Raw genomic sequence first — 21,194 nt, forward strand, 5'->3', positions numbered from 1 at the left:
CAAGAACACATCTTCGAAAGTTGTCTCACAAGCCAGACAGAATTTCTTCTTTCCTTCTCCACCTAGCACAGATCTGGGCTCTACACAAATGATTGAGTTAGGTGTTGCCACTTCTCACTTTGAAGGTGTATGGGTAATCAGGTTGATTAACTTTGTATTTATGGAAACAAATTATTTGTGCACCGTGCCAAAATGTAGCTCCTGGAGTTAGCCTGACCTCTTCCCTTGTCCAGCATTGCACCTGGATAGAAATGCTGACTTCAGCTGGTAAATTTTTTCCCTCAAGACAGTCAATGTTTGTATTACTTTAGCAGGGTAATTCCCTCTTGGCTTCAAAGCATAACGAGCATAATAGAGGAAAAATGTAAAAATCATGTCTCTTGAAATTAACATTTAAAAAATACACATGGCTCAATGCTGCATCTCAGTTGTTCATTTGTACAGTGGCATGGGAACCTTGTTTTGCTCCTGGAATTTATTTATAGCCCCTTAGACCAAGTTCCAACTGCTTGCATAGGAAACTACAGTCACGAGGCCAGAAGTTTCCTGATTTCCTGCCATTCCATTCCCTGCTGCTGCTTCTAGTAGGCATTTCCAGGCCATAGCACTTGATTTCCTGTTTTATCTTGCTAGACTGAGACATAAACACTGAGACTTTCTCATTATTTTATTTCTGGTTTCTTTTTACTAAATCCATATGGATTCATTACAACGCATTTCAGACCCAGTTTGTGAAATTCACCCCTTTTCCTTGGGGACACGTGCAACTCTCATCAGACCGCTCCCTACCTCCTTTCAGCCACCCAAATACCCGACATCCCTAATAAAAGCACTCTGGGCACGTCAGCTCAAAGGAACAGTACCTTGCAGTTCCTTTGGGAACTGCCTCTACATTTTTATATTGCATCAATCCGCTCGCGGCCGGATTCTGGGCTACCGAAAGCTGTTTCTAAACAAGGGAAGCCCAAGAGCGTGACCCGTACGCCTACCAACGAGGATCATAAGGAGCCAAGCCCTACACTCACACCGGGCCGCCCCACCCCCGCCACAGAGCATGCGCGGGCCCGGAGCATGCGCAGACAGAGCGGTAGCTCCGCGAGGACTCACGGGGCGCGGCACCTGTGGGAAGCGGGAACGAGGGTCACCCTCAGCGGCTATAGCGACCTCATACTGCCGAGCTGAATCAGTATCTCAATACTAAGAGCTGCTCCCGCCAGGCAGACAGAGCCCTCGCTTCCCACGGGGAAAGCACAGAGACATACAGCCCACGCTGCTGCTCTTTTTCCCGGCTCAGACCTCAGAACCAGCCCATGTTACGCACGCTTCCTCTGAAACCGCAGTCCCTGCAGGCCGGGCCCACCTGCAGGAGCCGCAAGACGCTCCCAGCCACCGCAGTGTCCTTCAGGGGAGGACACGACGCCAGGGAGCCTTCACACCGCTCACAACAGCTGCCTTACTCGCAGCAGACAACTCCCAGCGTGCCCCGCGCTCTGGCTCGCTGGGCCAATGGGGGGGCTCAGCCAATGAGAGGGCTCGGCCAATGAGAGGGCTCGGCCGATGACCGAGCTCGGCCAATGGGAGGGCACGGCGGGCGCTGGGCGGGGTTGGCTGCACCGCGGGGCGGGGCGGGGCAGCGCGGCGCGGCAGGCAGCGGCGGCGGCGGGAACGGCCGTTCTAGGGCTGTCCCGGGGCTCGGCGGCGGGCACGATGCCGGTCCACTCCCGGGAGAAGAAGGAGAACAACCACGATGAGATGGAGGTGGACTACGGGGAGAACGAGGGGAGCACCTCGGAGGAGGAGGAGACCGAGAGCTCGTCTGTGTCCGAGGAGGGGGACAGCTCAGGTACCGGGGTCACCGTCTCCGCCGCTCTCTCTGCCCCTCCCGGGGGGAACCGGCCTCCAGCTCCGGCCGCGACACTGCCGGTACCCGCCCCCGCCGCGACCCCGCCCCGCGGCCCTCCCGTTGCTGCGGCCCAGCCGGGGGCGGGGACGTGGCGGGGGCACGGCGGCACCAGCTCGGCCCCGCCGCAGGTCCTGGTGCCGAGCGGGCCGGGCCGCGTGGTGCCGCGGTGTCTGTGCGGGGCCACGCTGGGGCTTCGGTCCGCCGCCGGAGCCAATGTCCGCCTGTTTCTTCGCAGGCGAAACTGAGCGTTTCGGTTGGGTGTTTTGGGGCCTGTCTGGGTGGGAGGGGACCTGTCAGTGCCATTGGCCTCTTCTGCGCAGCATTAAACCCTGCTCTGCTAAAGGCCCCTTCTTTTTGTGCCTAACTTGCTCAGGACTGCGGGCTGGGGATGATTTAGCATGTGAAAGGTGACTCTAACAGCTGTTCACCTTCCGCCCTGTTAGAAGGAAGTTTTCTGTTGGGCATTACCTTATAATTCCAAGGGCTAAATTAGAAACTTGTCACTTACTGGCAACCACGCTGATCCTTTGGAGAGTGCACTGCAGTCTGGGATCATTGGGGCTCCGTAGGTCCTGGTCCACATGGGACCTTTGTCACTGGATGCACTGGCTTTTCAGTATCTGAAGAGGAGCTATGGGAAAGAAGGCTTCATACTCTTTAATCAGGCTTTGTTGTAATACAACAAGGGGAAATGTTTTCAAACTAAGGAGAGGGGATTTGGTTTGGATAGGAGGGGAAAAAATACAGTAAGGCTAGCGAGGCACTGGAATGGGTTGCCCAGAAATGTGGTAGGTGCCCCGTCCTTGGAGACAGTCAAAGCCAGGCTGGATCAGGCTCTGAGCACCTTGATCTAGCTGTAGGTGTCTCTGTTTGTTGCAGGGGAGTTGGACCAAATGGACTGTTAAAGGTCCCTTCCAACTCAGACAATTCTGTGATTCTTTGCAAAGCCAGAGCTGTGCACAGTGCTGGCTGTGGTTCCTCAGAACCACACTTCTGGTAGCTGGAATGTGCTCCTTGCATTTAGAGTGTGCTGCCTTGGTCCAGGCCCATGCTCGTAGCAGCACAGTGAGTTGTGGTGTGAGCATGGGACTCGTGTGATTCTGAGCATCCTACCTCTTCCATCTTTGAAATTGCATTTTTACATGCATCGACCTGCAATTGGTTTACCTGAATGTGTTAAAATTCTTGATATACTGTTCATACATTTATTATCTGGTATTAGAAGATCTGGGAGATCTTGGCTATTAACATCCTCTGGCTTTTATATTCACACTGACTTCATACCAAGGAAAGCCCTGATGTGGTGGTTCCATGGACCCTCCTCTTGTCTGGGCTGTTTTTGGGTAGAAAAGTGTGGAAGCCCACGGGTATGATATGGGGTCATCTAAGTTGGTTCTGCAGTAACAGTGTAGAGTGAAGGCTCTACCAGTGCTAGGAAAGCGTTGCTGCTGCTGTGCTGAGTATAGGCATGCCCTTGGGCAAGCATTGCTGATTGATCCTCACTTTACAACTCTAGGCAGCTGGTCGATGATTGTCTGCTTGGGTCAAACTGTCACCATCCTTCCTCTCATCCTTGCTCACCCTCTTGGTGCAGCATACTTTTCTGTCCTTGTTTCTTGCCCTGTCTTCGGTGATATTGGGCCTTTGTATGCTAGGCTGTCAGAAAAATAGCCCATTAAAAAGTGAAATAGCAACAGTGGCTCGGTGAAGAATGTGATTTGTGAATGAGAGGTACTGGGGGCTATGTAAACTAGTGCTTAGGTAGACTGCAGCTCCATAGCAACAGAAGTCATAAATAGCAATTTTGTTAGAATATGTAAAGATCTCCAGTTTGCATCAGGTAACTTGGCATACATTTCTGTGTATTTAAGACTAATGAGTTGCACAGGTTTAGACAGGAGGTTTCCTGAAGCTGAGATTCTGAAGTTCTTGGCGGTTTCCTCATCTGAGGGAACATCTTGCTTCTCTCATCTCATGCAGTATTACTCAGGAGATATTTCCAGTCCATAAACTGCAGCACATCCAGGTATGGGCTTGCAAGAACTAGCAAAGCTATTACAAACATTGTTTCTATTTGTGTCTATAATAGCAGCTGATCTGATGGAGAGATTCCTACTTCGGAATAGATAGTGCTGAGGCCCGTATATCTCCAAAGCAATTGTGGTTTTGTTTCAGATAGAGTAGCCTGAACTGAACATGTATGGTTGGGAGCTGCCTGAAGATTTCAGACAGCTCATTTCAGACTCTTTCAAAATGTTTCAAACTCTTATGCTCTCTGTAGATATTTGACTACATTTGGCAAGTGCTTGGAATGAAGTTTTGGATTTAACTTGATAGCTAAATTTGGTTTCTGTTCACTGGAACTGCTGCAAACTGAACCAGTGTGCACAAAGCTGTTCTGTGGTGAGACATGTATGTGCACACAACTTTATAAATAGTTGGGCTGTTACAGGCAAAGAGTTTATTCATCCAGGTACAGATCTGCTGCTGAGAAAGATTGATTAGTCTTTCCTTACCCCCATTCTCTTGAAGTTGTTCAGCTGAAAAATAGGGCCAGAAAGATGTGCTTAACTTGCCTTGGGTAGGTTTGATGAAACTTTAGCTGGGCAGCATCAGTGTGTACTGGTGGTTATGTTGAAAGAAAGGTAAATTTGAGTGAGGATATTCTAACAAGTAACTGAAGATATCACATTTTAAGTTGGAAAAGCATGTCTAATTATGTCCCTGATTGCACAGCAACCTGCTCTATTCCTTTTTGATGTGACTTAGGAAGGTATGTTTCAATTCTTTTATTATCAGAATTGAACGTGGACTTGAAAGTGAATACTCTGTTTAGGAAAATAAATTCATGGAGGTGGCTCTTCCCTCCTGAGCATGACTGTTTTTCAAAAATCAGTGAACAGACACAGTTTAAGTCTTTCAGAGAGAAAACATAGAGGAGGAATGCACAATTGCTTATGGAGCAATATGGAGGTGAAATGTAACAGATATGGAGGGTTGCAAAGGACTCCTTGATGAGGTCCAGGAGCAGCACTGTAACGATAACCCTTACTTAGCCCAGTGGGTCTTCCCACTTGTCTTGAAATAGATTATGCAGTTTATGTAGCTTACTGTTATATAGTCTGCCTTTTCCCTATTTTTCTAGCCAAACAGTATATCTTAAAATTAAAAATAACAAAAAATCTCATTTTTTTTCTCTGTGAGAAGGGGAGCTTGATATGACAGATATAAATGTAACTTTCTCTCCTCCAACTGCCTGGCTCTGGTAAAGGGAAGACTCTGTTAGTACCAGCCACAGGCTTTGAAGCTTCCTCTCTTTCAAAATTTGCCTGTATTCTTGTTTGAGAATTTGGGCATTTTATAGAGTATTTTATATAGGTCACAGCTTATTAATAAGAGCTACTTTAGGTACTCTTGTGTTTTAAGTACTTTTTTTTTTGGTCTTTAAACTGACTGCCCTGGTTGCTGAGTTGCACTATTTGAATGTAGTAGGGAACGAATGACTGATTCTGCAAGTGATTTAAAATGCCCCAAATGCTCTGTGTAGTATGAAACCTGATGTGAAATGTGAAGTGTTGAGACAGTATGGGGCTGTTAGCAAGTATTTTAATATATAATGAGTTGTTTTCCATTTCTAGTGATATAAATTTTCAACAGATAAGCTGTGAAATATAGTCTGAAAACCCTTTACTTTTTCATTACTGAATATTCACTGAACTGTTCTTTAAAGATAGGAAGAAGTTCTGTAATTGGGGAATTGAAGATATTTCTGGAGTATTAACACTTGAAAATGGTTAATTGGCAGAATAAAGATGAAACAAGAGAAGATTGTTATTCAGCGTTACAGGTAGAATGTAGGCTTCTAGACAGGAAGTCAAACATTTTTTGAGTGTATAGGTAGCTGAGGGGAGATTTGAATGAGCTCTGTTTTATTTCGGTAAGTACAGGAGGCTCTGCTGTGCCCTCATGCCAACGTGTTCTTGTTTTCTTGCAGCAGAGGATAAAAACATAAGGAACATAAGGTGCGGTCATCTTTCCCTCCAGTGTTGGGGAGTTGCACTGATCCTCAGAAAAGGCTGCTGTTCTAATGTGGTTTTTTATTTGTTTTGTTTGTTTGTTTTAAATCTGTTGTTCTTAAAAAAACACAAGCAGTAAAATTCATGTTGATAGGAGGGAAAACTTCCGAATGAATTGCTTGCTGAAACATACGTAGAACCAAAGCAATGCCTGGAAAAATCTGAAATATGTGCTTGAGCTTAAGAAGAAAGTGGGAAGTGATCTGGATCCCAGTGCTTACTCGGTCTTGTCTTGTTTCACAGGGCAGATTCTTCAACCTTTAGAGAATCTTTTTTTTCATAGCACATAAAAGCTTCAGACAACCCTCAAAGTAATGTAACTGCCACGTTCCTTAAATCTGACTGAGATGAAAGTTGCCCGGTCATTTTGGCTCAGGTAGTACATTGAACCGTCAACTAAAGCTTTGCTCTTTAATCTGATTTTCAATCTTATTTTGGGTTTCAAGATCCGCCTTATTCTTGAGAATGATAGTTTAAAATAATGCCTTCTAACAGCGTATTACTCTCCTCTCACACTCTTCCCTGTGTGATAAGCATTTATTAGAAGTTCCAGCTTTAAATTTTCTCTCTCTTCAGGCTAGATCATCTTCTAAAAGTTTGTCAGTGTTTTCTGCTTGTACTGACTGTAGTATAAGGAACTGCAGTAAGTCTTTCATTTGGGCATACTTCTCTGCTGCCTGTTGGTTTTCATACGCATGTAGAAGGGGCTGGTGTAGTTTTCAAACTTAAAAGCTGTGTCTATTTCAGTAAAAAGGTATGATTTCAGTAAAAAGGAACATGGAACAGACTTCATACATCGAGAGATCGGAGTGGCAGATCCAAGTTAATAGGCTCCTCTGAGTCAGGGAGGTGATATGCAGGCTCCTCTTGTCTTTGCAAATCACTGTACTCTTTTGCAAAACAAGAATGAAGACTTGAATGCTGCCTTTTTTGGAGCTGGCATATGAGACCACATAAAGCAATGAAATGTGTCTGCTTTGAGATGTGAGTGAGGAAGAGGCAAGGGCATTCAGAGTTGTTTGTGGACTAGAGGAGCTGATGCAGAGCATCTCTGCTTGGTTTGGGGCCCTGCTTGGCCTCTCTGTCAGCTGTTTTCTGGAGTGACTGCACTGCTGGGCACGCCTCCTCTCAGACAAGCTCTCCTCTTGGGCCCTGGCTCCTGGCTGCATGGCTCTCCACCCTTCTAACACTGGTTGATGATAGTCGCTTGTGCCTTAACCAGAGTGCTGTTTCTTTGAGATGCAGCTGAAGTAAAGCAGCTTCAGGACATCTCTGCCTCCTGAATATAGCTTAGCAGAGCTTGTTCTCCCTCTCTTCTATTTAAAACACACATGGGCAGGACTGGTGAAGCTTTGGGTCTAGAAATTCAGTTCGTTATCATGGAGAACTGTGGTTAATGAAGTACTGGGTTCAGAAATACCCTGGAAACTGGCATGTCTTTGACAGGAATAGAGTTTAGAACTTTCCTTTTTATCCTTGCTTGCTAAGTACAGCAGAAGATTGCATGTCACTGAAATTCAGCAGTTTTCCATTATGTGGTTGCTGCTTGTTACATCCACCTTCACCTTTTATCCTCTTGAGGAGTGCTTCGCTAAATCTAAATGGGCAGAGACAGAGATGGGATTTCTGTGTGAAGGAAAATATGAAGCAAGAAATGTTGTCTTGGGGAAACTCCTCCCAACTTTTAGTTTATCTGATCCACCATAAAAGCAAGGAAAAAGATAGAAAATTCTTTCATCAACAAAAGAAAACTGAACTGAAACTTGTAGTTCACCCTGTCAAGGCGTCTACCTGAAGGTCAGTGGGTGCTGCCACTTCACAACGTTATTGATTTTTCTATTTGTAGTTTAAGAAATGGGAATGGAGGTAACAACTGATGCTTAGTAACCTCAGGTGTCCCTCTGACAACAGCCAAAAAGTTTATCATACCTGACTGTTTTGTTTGTTATGGAAATTAGGAAAAAAACACAAGTATGAATTAAAACAAAAGCTCTGAGAAGAATTTAATAACTCTTGCTGCATAAAAGCATACAAAATGAAGATTCTGTAAAATCCTGTATTTTTTAGGTTTAAAAACTGTTTAATTACAAGTTCAGTCTTTTTTAATGGTCATTGAGATGAGCTACAGATATTTCTACATGAATATTTTAGCTTCAAGCAGCTCTTCCAATTAAAGAGGATGAAACCTTGTTTCAAAACCAATTGTGACATTTTTCTTTTTAATGGATGCTAATGAAACAAAACCTTGAATTACGTATGACAGACACAACATTTGAACTGGCTCACTTGCTCTTCAGGGATTTCTTTTGCTCATACTGACGTAGGACACGCTTGAATTTTCAGTTGTGGCTAATAACTCTTCATGAGTAATGATGCTTCTCATCTGATGTGCTATACAAGGATTAATTGTTCTGTTTCACACTTTCATCAGCATTTTGCATTGTTATTTATTAGATTTAACCTCTTCAGATCTTACAATCATGTTGTTTTCTGGTGTGAGAAAGAAAAATAGCACTTCATGGGGCTTCTTGAGTTAAACTTAAGGTTCTTCATGTGACGAGTGGTTTCTTGTAACCTCCTGTAACATGGTGGTTGATCTGTTTATTGCTTACATTCAGACTTGCTTCAAGTTTTAGAAGCAAACTATGCAGTCTACTGCTTGGTTACATTGTTCAAAATATGCTACCTTTTCTCATTCTTAGAAATGGATGATGAAGACTGTGAGAGGAGACGAATGGAGTGTTTAGATGAAATGTCCAATCTTGAAAAGCAATTTACAGATCTCAAAGATCAGTAAGTATCTTAAGTGCCTCATTTGAGGATCTATTCAGTGGGAATATTGTGTGCAACTGGTGTTTCTTGTCTTTCATATATCCGGATATTACTTTTGGAGAAGAATAATGGTTGAAAGTTCTGATAGGATTAGCAGGCAGTTACTCCAGAGTACTTTCTCTTCAGTAAGTCTCTGAAAGGAGACAATATATACCATGGAGACACATGCACATGATGTGTACTGTACGTGTATGCATGTGCATGTATACATATATAAATATATTTATTTCTGTTTTGCTGTAAGAATAGTTCTGAAGTGTTGCGATAAAGGGCAGGTGTGGTTCTGTTGTACCCAGGAATCATGATCTTTAGAGAGGTATATCAGGATATTTCTCCTCCTTGTGTGTATGTAAAACTTGTATAAATAGATCAAAGCATTGTGTTTTCTAAACCAGAAATGAGGATTTTTTGTAAGGCATCATAGCAGTTTTCATGGCTGGTACTAATGAAAATTTCTGGTGGTTACTGCAAACCAGATACCAAAACTGAAATTGAAACCAGTGTTAGGTCTGTTGGTAGTTTACCAGAATATCTGCACTACTACTCACAGTGAATGCCTAGTAAGCAGAAGAGAGAAAATGAATAGCCATGTGTACTTAAAAGTAGATGGGACATTTTTGATAGTATTTAATATGTGGATTTTCACAAGAGATGGAGTGAGGGCTGCTTCAGTAAGAGCCTGCCTATCTTTTTCCTTCGTTTGTGGTTCTGTGCGAGCAGATATGTGTACAAGAAAATGAATGCAAGTTTCTATCTAAAAAATCTTTTTCTCCCTCCAGTAATGCAAGCATGGAAAATTTTAATGGTAACAAATCTTAAATTTACATCTGTAAGTGCATCATGGCATTAACAAAGTGGGTCAGATTAGCTCTTCTTAAAATTCCTTCTACTTTCCTTTTACTTTAAATATATATATATTTAAAATGTGTATTGTTTCCAGGCTTTACAAAGAAAGATTAAGCCAAGTGGATGCAAAACTGCAAGAGGTCATAGCTGGAAAAGCACCTGAATATTTAGAACCATTGGCAGCATTACAAGAAAATATGCAAATCAGAACCAAGGTGGCAGGTAGGTATATAAAATGAATATTTCAACAATATGATGTCGCTATGCATTTAAACATCAATTTTATCATTTATTATTATATTTACTTTAAAATTGCTACAGGAATGTGTTTTAAAGTTAGAAACACTGTGGCATGGTTTTAAACTTAAAATATTTTTCAAGTCAAATTGAATAGGTTTCTTCCCTCTTTATTTGCCTGATAACATCATGGTAAAAATATGTCTTATTTATGTTTCATTGAATATCTGTCTTTCTGTGGTGAGCACAAAGTTTCTAAATTAGAAACAGTAGACTTCAATGTTTCATTGTTACTTTTGACTGCAGACTGTGAAGAGAACTTGAAATCTTTTGGTCTATGGCATTTTTCTCTCTTTTGGTCATCTTCATAATGCTTTCCCTTAGCTGATGACCTGGAATTTCTGGGTTTTTAGGTCTTTATCCAAAATTTACTTGATTAATTCTGAGTAGAACTCATGCCTATTGCAGAAGATGAAGATTCCAAGCTGAACTTCCCAGGAGGTGTGACATGAAACCACTCTTAATCCAGGCTGTTGCTTTTTAGTTTTAAATATGACTTTCTATCAGTGCTTTGATGTAGGTGGGTGTGAATAGGCAGAATATTAAGGATTCTCCTGATTCAAGTCTGCAACAGCAGTGAAGATCACTGTTCCAGTGTAGAAAGAGTTCAGGAAAAACACTATGACTTTCCTGAAGACTAGAAATCAGATATAGATATAGATTTTTTTTCATTTTGTCTTCAACTTACTGAGATTCAGAAAGTTATTTCAGAAACTGCAGAAAGAGGTTCTGTTTGCTCTTAGTGTTTCATAGCCTTGACAGAAGTGGGTAGTAGCAGGACTTGAGCTCCAACAAGTAACCCCTAAGGACTTCAAATAGGCAGTGACTATAAATTGATAGGTGCAAGAAATAGACCTAACGCTCAGAAGGACTCTTATTTATATCACAAGTAGTCTATTTTGTTGAGTGGAATAGAGTCTTGTTAAATGATGTGATTTATTAGTGTCATGCTGCGTAAAGCAAGCCTTATTCCACACATTAATTTGTAAAAGCTCATTCTTTCATTCTGTTTTCTAGCTATTTAAACTCTCAAAGTATTATTTCAAATAGTAATTAGAAAATAGAATAAGTGAATACTTATATATTTGAAATGTGAGGATATCCAGGCTAATTTGGTAGGTCATGTGAAATAGACCTCTTTTGTAAGGTTAGCATAGTAACTCGTATAACTGTTGACTGATAGGGCAAAAAGTGAAAATAGCACTTATTTTTTTTTCCAGATATTTATATTTAATGAATTAAAAGGGATTAATTGCCTAACAAAAATATTTATTAATTGCCTAACAAAGCGTGTCTATTTTTTTTCCCTTTTATACACATTTTGAGACTTGAAGGCAATCTCAAAAGAGAATTTTGAAATCAGATATTAGCTAAAGAAAGTAACGTTGTCATTTGTTTGACAGGTATCTATAGGGAACTCTGTCTGGAATCTGTGAAGAACAAGTATGAATGTGAAATTCAAGCCTCTCGACAGCACTGTGAGGTTGTGCTAGCTATTCTGCATTGATCATTTTCCTTTACTGTGTGTCATACTTTCCAAGTTCAGTGTATATTTTTATGTTCTAATTTTTTTATGTTCTAATTTTTCTATTGCTGTTACTTGCTATTTTAATGTGATCCTTTTGTGATATTAAAATGCACATAAAAGCTTGTTCAAAGCATATCAAAATTAGGTTTCTAATGGGTTGGCTTTCATATAAGTGTAATTTTCTTATTTGGTAAAATAAGACTGGTAAAAATCATTTTGGTACAGTGTTTACCAAGACCAGTAACTAAAATATCTACTGTAATTTTAGCAAAAAGCACCTTACATTTTTGTGATTATAATAGTCTTATTCAGTTTTTAAGATATCTTGGTCAGCTAGTGATAGAGTTGCCATTCCTGTGACTGCTTTTGACTAGACATTTCCATTGAAACATTTAAATAGTGGTACTGTAGTACGACTAATCAAGTACCTGTGTGTTTGACCCTGTGGCATAGCTGCTTAGATCCTGATGTGTGCATTGTAGTCCTCCTCAGCTTCTTATTGCAGTGGCTTAAATGTGTGTTCTAGGTGGCTGACTGTATTCTTGAAATTCCTGGTTCTTATTCTGCCAATAAATTAAGAATGTACACACATACTATTTAAAAATTCAATTTTCTAGTTGCCTTGCAAAAGAAAAGGTACAACACAGACTGTTCATTACTGACTCTCTTCATTCCTGTGAGTACCGTTCTGAGGTTGGACAGAATGCTGTAAGGCTTGCAGGGTTTCTTATCCACAATTGAATGATTTTCTTTGGCTGTGTATTATTCATCTTTAAGGTTGTCCTTGTTGGTTGTTTTGCTGCTATTCTTTTACAGTGGAATATTCAGGGTTCAAACATGCACCATCCAATGAGGGTCCCTGAGGAAAAGCTCTCCAAAATCAGTAATGCTGCTTGTAGAATTGTTGTTGCACTGAGTATTGCTATTCAGCAAGAATGTCTCTGTTGCCTGTAACAACTTCTCACACCTTATTTGTTACCAAGACTAGCAATGAAACAGGTGTCTAAACACAAACAATATTTCATTTCAAAACAGACATTTTAAAATGGTCTCAGAACAGTACTCATTTGACATTTCAGGTATATGTAAGAATGCTTTTGCCTTTTCAGTTCAATTGAGGATTATTTTTTTATTTAGCAGTAATGGGTTTAGAAATATACAAAAGGGGGATCCGTGGAGCACAAGTACTTTGTAACTTGAAGGGGATGTTAACCACCCAGACATCTATTGGAGTAAAAGACTTTCAATAACAACATTAACTTTTGAGAAAGCTGGAGTAGATCTTAATATTTTACAGTTACTCACTGTGAATAAATTTTTGCTATCCAAAAGAATTTGTGTCAAAATACTGAGAGCTATTCTGGAGATCTGGCTATGTGCTTTATATACTTGGTTATTCTTGGTACTGATACTTGATAACCATGTATATACTGATGCCAAGTGAATGTGCCATCTTTGAGGAGTTAGGATCTCATGATGAGGAAACGAGTACAGGGCTATATTGTATGCTTTACAGCTCTGGAATGTGTTCACCTCAAATCTGTTCTTTCCTTCTGCTGAGCCTTTAAATTACTGTAATGTACATTTAGGTGATAGAACTTAGTCATGCCTCATTTCTTGTTATTTTAGAGTGAAAAGCTTCTGTTGTATGATACTGTACAAAGTGAACTAGAAGAGAAGATTAGAAGACTTGAAGAAGACAGACATAGCATTGACATTACCTCAGGTGAGTGGAAATTTAATTTTTAATTTTTTTTATTAAAAATTCAGGTAGCTATAGCATTCCTGGTGAGTTTCAAGTTTTTCATAGAATGCTGTTCTGAACAACAGTGTAAGGTTTGTGGGATGGGTTTGAATTTAAGCTTAAAACAAACTTTGGTCCGGTAGTTGTCAGCATCTGTTGTGTTTAGAGAAAATTCATCTATGACTGCTTGTTCTTGTGACATTTTTGTTCTATTCAGAATCAGCATCTCACCAGATTGTCCAGAAATAAAAACACTTGGGATTTTCTTTTATGTGAGAACAACTAGGTAAACACATTTCTGATTCATTCATCCTTATTATTTCTTTTCAGAATTATGGAATGATGAGCTACAGTCAAGGAAAAAAAGGAAGGATCCATTTAGTCCAGATAAGAAAAAGCCTGTGGTTGTATCAGATATCCTTTCATTGAAATCATTGATCATTCTGGTAGTATTCACTGTTCTATAGCTAGTCATGTTACATATGTCATTGACAACAAGTTGAAGTGATAATACATTCTTAGGATTTATTTTTGAATGGCAGATGGTATTCTAATTCAGGTTAGAGAAGCCTAGTTGACACATTCCATAGTGAAAATTAAAATTAGGAATCTCTAATTACTAGCTACGTACAGAGACTGTTTATAAAAATATCTCTCTCTTAAAAAAGAATAGAAGCTATTTGGCTCATCTTTTGAGCGTTTGGTGTAGGTACATGACATCGTTTTTGCAATATAGTTGGAAGGAAAGGAAGAGCTTCTGAACTGGGCCCTGTGTATATTAAGGAGTGCACTGTACATAATGAAGAATGTATCCTGAAGCGTTCTTGGTCCTGTTTTTGTGAAGAGCAAGGAATATGGGAGAAGAGATTTAGAACAAAGGGGCTTAGATAGTTGTTGCAAGTTAGGAAAAGCTTTTTTTCCTTAGATGGAGACATATAAAGGTGATAGCTCTGAAAATAAATGCTCTTTTTGGACACAAATGAGTAATCAGTAACTTCTCATTCCTATGGCCATTTTGTGATTTTACTAAAATGGTTATTTGAATGCCAGAGAAGACATGAGGTAAAGTGTTGGCTCTCAGTGTAATGGAGATTCAGCTTGATGGACAGTTAGCTACAAAAGAAAACAGAAACAGGCACTGTATCTGCAAAGTGCAACTTGACTTGTGTCACTTCTACTTTATAGATTTGCTTCTCTTACTGGGACATCTTCAACTCAATTTATGACTTATTAACAATTTCCAAGTCTTTAGAACCCTCCTTGATTAACTGTCTCAATTCTTGGAATTTTTTGATTTTTATAGGCATTTTTTGTGCTTGAGGTTCCTGTAGAATGGGTATAGTATTTAAGAATTTTGCATCGGTATCTTCTATAAAGCTGTAGATGGGCATACAGTGCAGGTGAAACTTCTGAAGTTATAGCACTTTGAGGAAAGATTATTGTCTCCTAAGAAAGAAGGAATTGCATTTGCAAACTGAGTATTCCATGTTCCTTCTGTCCCTAATCCACACTGTTATTGCTTATGATTTTAAGGTAGTTGTGAACTTGTCACTTCGCAGAGATCTATGTAAAGCAAGTACCTAGGAATTCTACAGTGCTCTTGATTTGTAATTCTGTCCTATTTAGAGGAAGTTAAAACAAGTATGAAAATGGCGAAGGATTCTTGAAGTTTCAAATAGAATGTAGAATACTATAAAATGATGGTTTTAAGAAGAGATTATACTAGTGCAAATGGTTTTTTTAGTGGCATATTGAAACTGCAGGAAGTTTTAACTGTAATTTATAACACTGCAAGCAGAATGATTTTTGGAACCCATAGGGATGGTATGATTGTATGACAATAGTTAATCTTATGTTGAATTCCAATAGTATGAATATTTACATGCTATTACTTACCTCTTTTACTAACTTCAAAAGCATACTTCTAGGTTGCCTAATTCAAAGATGCACTTCTTTTTACTGAGCTTCATATTCACTCAGGTATTCTTTGTGTGAGAGACTGACAAAATGGAATTATTAATATCTTTATACAATCTTTAAAATATTTGCATTATCACTGTTTAGAAGAGTTTTCCCTAACTTTTTCACGCCCCTATATAGTTTATATGTTACAAGACCTCGATATACTTGAAGACTGGACGACAATAAGGAAGGTAAGATGAAAGCATGAATGCCTGTAGCTTTGGGTTTCTTTCTGTTCTTGTTTATTCCTTTTCCCCCTTAGAAATATGTAAATGCATTTCTAATACCATCAAGACTCAAAGCAGATGTGTATTTATTCAGTGGTCTGCTAATGATTGCAGTTTGAGCCATGCTGTTGCTACATTTCCTGACTCTACGCAGAACATGCAAAGGAATCTGAAAAGGAGATAGCAAAAGTTCTCTCTTAATATGTGTCGTCTATGATTTCTGTGGTAGAGTGAACTTGAATCCTGTATCAAGGCCATCTGATTTCTCATTATTTCTACCAAACTGTCATACTATGTCACACTATGATAGTTTGATAGGGTTTTGATTTAAATAAAAATTTCTGAATGTATGGAATATGTTTTGTTTTCTGATAGTAAATGTATCATTTTACGATATGTGCTCTTCAGCCTCTCACTACACCTTCTATTTTCCTTTTGGCTTAAAGTGTAATGCTGTGTTTTTCCTTGATTGTAAGAGGATCAGGCTTTACAGGAAGATAAATTCATTTGACTAATTAATATCTTTGGAAAAAAATAAATCCCAACTTTGGGTACAGAGTGTCTTACCAGATCTTTGCCATAGTGTTAGTGTAACTTGATGTAATCAAATGGTATTCTTGCCTTGCATCTGCAGTTGGAAAATTTTTCCTTGTATTCTGGCAAAAGTCAGTGCTTTCCAACTTGTGGAGTAGGAAACTATATTATATGAATTCAGAAGCTTTCTGGAAAAGGGTGTTGAGTTTATTTCCATCTGTCTTGTGCCACCGATGTGAAAACCTGTTCTCCTATCTCATCAGAGGCACAGATTAAAAATAGCTTTCACTCACTTTCTTTTCTATAGCGTAACGTGATTTAAAGCAATAGCAACAACAACAACAACAACAATATTTTCTGCTGCATATGATTCACAAATTTTTACTCGCGTGAATTGTCTGCTTGTAGGTATAACTTAATAATCCAGAGAGTGGGTGGGTTGTTCAGATAGCACTTAGTTTTTCAGAACCAGAATTACTTCGTATTTTTTGTCATTTTGTATTTTTTAAAAAAATAAATGGCCATTTTGAGGATTTTATTTAGGAAACTTGTGATATGTAAAATCAAAACTCAATAGAGACGGTCATTTTTCCTCCCCTCCCCAAATAGTTGAAAGCAAGTGTAACTAAACAGTTCATATTCATAAAGAAACACGTTTGTTTTTCCCCAGAAAAAGTACTCAAGGTCTGTATTCATTTTGCTAGCGTCAGTATCACATAACATTAATGCTGCACACAAAAACAAATGTCTTGAGCTATGCTGCACAACACAATTTGAGCTGGCAATTAAGAAAAAAGTCTGCTGACTGTCTTCATTTTCTTTTGTTTCAAGGCAATGGCTACACTGGGGCCACACAGAGTAAAGCCGGAACGTAAGTAAACATCGTTTGATTTCACAAGACAGAACTTGCAATATACAATGATGCAAAGTGCATCGAAGCAGGCTATATTTATTTTAGCCTTTGTATACTGAACGCAGGGTGGAGTGAGCTAACTGGCAGATATGAATTTTGTCTATCCCTGCTCTGAGCTGCTGATACTTTCAGGTTGATTGGTGATTATGTCATTGATGTGTGAATTGTAAAAATTAATTAAAAATTTAATACTTCTAAGAGTGGGCTTTACTAGTGAATACTGGTGTATTATGCCAGTATTTTCAAGAAATGAGGCAGGAAACTGAAATCATCTGAACATAGGGAGCATTCTAAACACGCCTTGCATTCACTGCAAGCTGCAGCTCTGAAAAAACAGGTATGGGAAAGGAGTGGTAAATGATGACATTGTCTGAGGTAAGAAGCATATTAATGTTAGGTAAAATCAAACGCTTGGCAGTAGGGAGTAATGAAGAAAAGGGGGAGAAGACAAGTAAGCAAGTGGCTTCTTCAGTGGTGAATTACTGCTTGCATTCTGAGGTAATGCACTGATGAAGAGATTTCAGATTCTCCGTCTTGTTACATTATTCTAATTGTGAAAATTCACATCATAGATAGGAGGGTTGTATGGAAGAGAACTTCTTTAAAATGGAAATACAGCTTTTAATTTATCTGACTGGAAATAAATATCTTGCTTCTAATTGTCTTGCATTTGGAGCTAATTATCTAGAGAGAGACTACTTCTGACAATGGAAAAACTGCATATGTTGTGTATAAATAATTTACTGAATGTTTATTTCTAAATCTTACCGACTTCTGCCAATTGATATTAAATTTGATCATTTTAGCACCTGTCAAATTAGAGAAACATCTACATAGTGCTAGATCTGAAGAAGGAAGACTGTATTATGATGGAGAGTGGTATGGACGTGGACAGACGATATACATTGATAAGAAAGATGAATGTCCTACAAGGTGAATATTATCCTTTTTATACAGCTCTGTATAGTCCTGTTAAGCAAAAGGCAACATGGTGGCCTTGAAGAATAAGGCTTAATTGTACACTGAAGGTAATGCAGTGTTTCTCAGGGTAGGATTTTATTAAAGGATTGAAGCTCTGAACCAATTTCTAGACAGCTTATGATTGAAGGGTTGTGTTTGGGGATTTTGTTGCTTTGATGCTTTGACCTGTTGGCCAGCTATAAAATAGTTAATTATGGAAAACTACTTTTTGCTGTTAAAGATAAGCTATTTTTTTCCAAAATTGGAAGAATCATAGAATAGCTTGGATTGGAAGGAATATCAAAGATAACCTAGATCAAAATCCTCTTCTGTGACACAGTTGCTGTCTACTAGGCCAGGTTATCCATGGCCCTATCCAGCCTGGGCTTGAATGCCTTCAGGGATGGGTCATCCAGAACCTTTCTGGGCAGCCTGTGCCATTACTTCACTACCCTTATTGTAAAAAACTTTTTTCTTTTGTCCAGTCTAAATCTCTCCTCTTTTGGTTTTAAGCAATTTCCCCTTGTCCTGTCATAGAGGACCCCATTAAAGAGTCTGTCCTCTGCTTCCACCGTTTTAATCTGTTTTTGAGCTATGTTTGGCACCAATTCTGTTTGAAAGAAACATTTTAAGGTTTGGGTTTTTTCCCCAGTATTTGTGTTAGAGTTCACCACAAGGAGCATAAAAGCAAAGATCGTGTAAGAATGATTTGGTTATAAGTCAGGCTTTAGCTTTATTTTTCATGGCCTTGATGCTGGGATTAACAGTTGAATACTTTCTTCTTTGTATTCATTTATTTATTTAAGCTTTGTTTTTCCTGTATACCTTGGGGTTTTGTATGTTGAAGCATTTTCTGGATATGCTTTCTAGCATACTGTGGGTTTACTGTGGGTAGTCTATTGTTGATTGCTATGAGTGACTGTCCTTTGTCATTAAAGGTTTTTAGATGTATTTGTAGATGTTGTGAAGATTTTCTCATAAGAGAAGAAAAAACAGCTGGCTGAAAACTCAACTATCTTTACTAGAGACATATGCAGTTACTAAAAAATTGTCAAAACTGTCCTTACAATGGAGCTGGTACCTTCTGAGCCTAGCGTTTATACCTACTATGTATTTTCATTTACAGCGCAGCTGCGGTTTTTGAGGTTGTTTACTGTTAACTTTTCTAAATGCTTCTTATTTTTCTTTCCCTCGCCCTTCTTCCCTCATTTTCTGTAGTGCCATAATTACAACAATTAACCACGATGAAGTTTGGTTCAAAAGACCGGATGGAAGCAAATCCAAGCTATATATTTCTCAGCTACAGAAAGGAAAATATTCAATAAAGCATAACCACAACTGACTATTGCTAAGCCATGCTTGATGTGCCATGGGATGAAAGTTGTATTTAACAGCGTTTTGTATTCCTTATAAATTTACAGCAGTATCTGATGTGTATTTGTAGTGCTGTATGTAAACTTCATATGGATGGCCTTCAGAAACCTGAGGATGTTAAATCATGTTGACAGACATTTTACCTCTGAATTGGGTCCAGTGCCTACGATATGAAGTATGCTCTTCAAATGTAATGGCTCGGAATTTCTCATTAAAAGTTAATCTTTCAAAATGGAAAAAATAAAAAGTTCTTTTTTTTTTTTTTTCATTGGTGACCAGTGTGTTTGGTAAAAACGATACCCACAGTTACCAGCAACTCACTTTGTTTTCAGTGAACGTCATGCTTCTCTTGTGGATGTAAATGTAGCCTGTTCAGCTGTTGCTTTTAAATAGATCGTAACATGCATAAAGCATTCTTTTATCCAAAGTGGATCGATTTATTAAATTTATTGCCCTCGACAGCTCTGCTAGTTCTGACTGCGTTATATTTTGTAAGGTTTGCTACATTGTTTGTAATGAGACAAAGCCAATATTTTGAGTTACAATTTTTCAGGAGCACTTTTCTAACTTAGGACTCTACCGTAAACCTATTATTGCTAATTTTTTTCTTCTTCCCCAGATTATCATCAAGATTTATGTGTAAAGTAGATAGTGTTCCTCCAACGTGTGTTATGTGCAGCCCACGAAGGGCGGCTGCTGGGATGATTATGTAAATACTGTTGCATGCTCTGCTTATTTGATCCATAGTTGTATGAAATACAGTGAGTTTTTCTTCAAAAGGGAAATATTTCCCCAGGAATTGTATAACTGGGCAAATTTACACTGACTTCTTCACCGAACATTATTTTCCAGATTTCTGTAACCCATTTCATCTTATTGTGTACCAGAATTATTTTATGCAGCTTAGAAAGCTGAATTTCTCTTGTATCTTACTGCTTAAGCCACCAAGAGAAATCCTTAATCCTTAATGTTACTGTGATGTGCTTGAAGCATCTAGACTGTTAGATGGGATTGTTGAAGAATTTTTAACGCGTTGGTTTTGTGCACTTTAATCTCCACTTACGATGACTCTTTGTGGAGTAAGAAAGCATCCATTTGGTTTAAAGGATCACAGCAAATAAGTATTTTTATTGTAACATATAAATGGTTTATTCCTATATTAATTGTCTCTTTTAGTGCAGAGTGGTAACTACTTTCCAGATGCCAAATCAGTTTCTGCTGAGCGATGCTTTTCTACAAGCGTGTGACATGAATAATGTATATAAAGTATCAGTTGACATTGGCTTTTAACAAGATGACCTGTATGTATACAGTTGTTTGATAAACTTTTTGTAATAAAATATTCGTATTTTTTAACTTAGTATATAAATAAATGATTGGTGTTAGTGGACATCCTGAATGTTGTTGTGCTTATTTGTTTTCTAGTCTTCTTGGTGTTGCTGATGTAACAGATCTGTAAGTGAAGTATATTTAAGTTTGCAGAAAGCACAAATCTTTTTAAAGCTCTTTGACTTTTTTTTTCTTTCTCTTGGTTATTGGGAGTGCGCACACTTAGTTTTTTCATCTTACATTTTTTCTTTAGTATGCTTTGGAAGCACTGCTCTGCACTGTTTATAAATCACATTTTAAGCCCTCTTCAAAATGTCTTGGCTCCTGAATGGCTTGAAATCATCTGCACTTAGGGTGTGCTGAGGCCCCTAAGTTGGTTCGGTGGTTCACCTGCTTTCTCCCTGTATTCTGCACCACACTGGTTGCAATCAGTTGTTTCTAAAGTTGTTTCTAATCTGATCTGTTTGGGTGCAGAGCTTTGCTTTGTACAACTTTGCCATTTCGACTGACACCTGGTGAGTGTGGTTTCTCTATTCAAAGTAAGCTGCTCATCTGAACTTGGCAGTTAATAAGCATAGCGTTACGTCTTAGTGGTCAAACAACTGAGATCAAACTGTTCCGTTTCTGTAATTGCCAGAAAGCTGTGGCTTTCCTTTTTACGTGTAGTCA

The 21,194-nt window shown here is 39.1% G+C and overlaps 1 protein-coding gene across 1 annotated transcript; it reads left to right on the top strand.

Moving 5' to 3' along the window:
* The first annotated feature begins 1,622 nt into the window (after positions 1-1,622).
* Positions 1,623-20,586, top strand: BRMS1L (breast cancer metastasis-suppressor 1-like). The gene is made up of 10 exons (NM_001007935.2): positions 1,623-1,843; positions 8,682-8,772; positions 9,752-9,879; positions 11,358-11,437; positions 13,112-13,208; positions 13,557-13,640; positions 15,315-15,379; positions 16,781-16,820; positions 17,669-17,795; positions 19,041-20,586. The coding sequence occupies exons 1-10, from the start codon at positions 1,708-1,710 to the stop codon at positions 19,162-19,164; spliced, it is 972 nt and encodes a 323-aa protein (NP_001007936.1). The 5' UTR covers positions 1,623-1,707; the 3' UTR covers positions 19,165-20,586.
* The last annotated feature ends 608 nt before the right edge of the window (positions 20,587-21,194 follow it).

The sequence above is a fragment of the Gallus gallus genome, chromosome 5 (assembly GCF_016699485.2).
Source record: "Gallus gallus isolate bGalGal1 chromosome 5, bGalGal1.mat.broiler.GRCg7b, whole genome shotgun sequence".
Lineage (NCBI taxonomy): Eukaryota > Metazoa > Chordata > Aves > Galliformes > Phasianidae > Gallus > Gallus gallus.

Coding starts and splice junctions, on each gene's coding strand:
- BRMS1L (NM_001007935.2), top strand. CDS start 1,708: ATGCCGGTCCACTCCCGGGAGAAGAAGGAGAACAACCACGATGAGATG. Junction 13,209..13,556: donor TAGCATTGACATTACCTCAG/GTGAGTGGAAAT, acceptor ATTTCTTTTCAG/AATTATGGAATGATGAGCTA. Junction 16,821..17,668: donor ACACAGAGTAAAGCCGGAAC/GTAAGTAAACAT, acceptor TGATCATTTTAG/CACCTGTCAAATTAGAGAAA.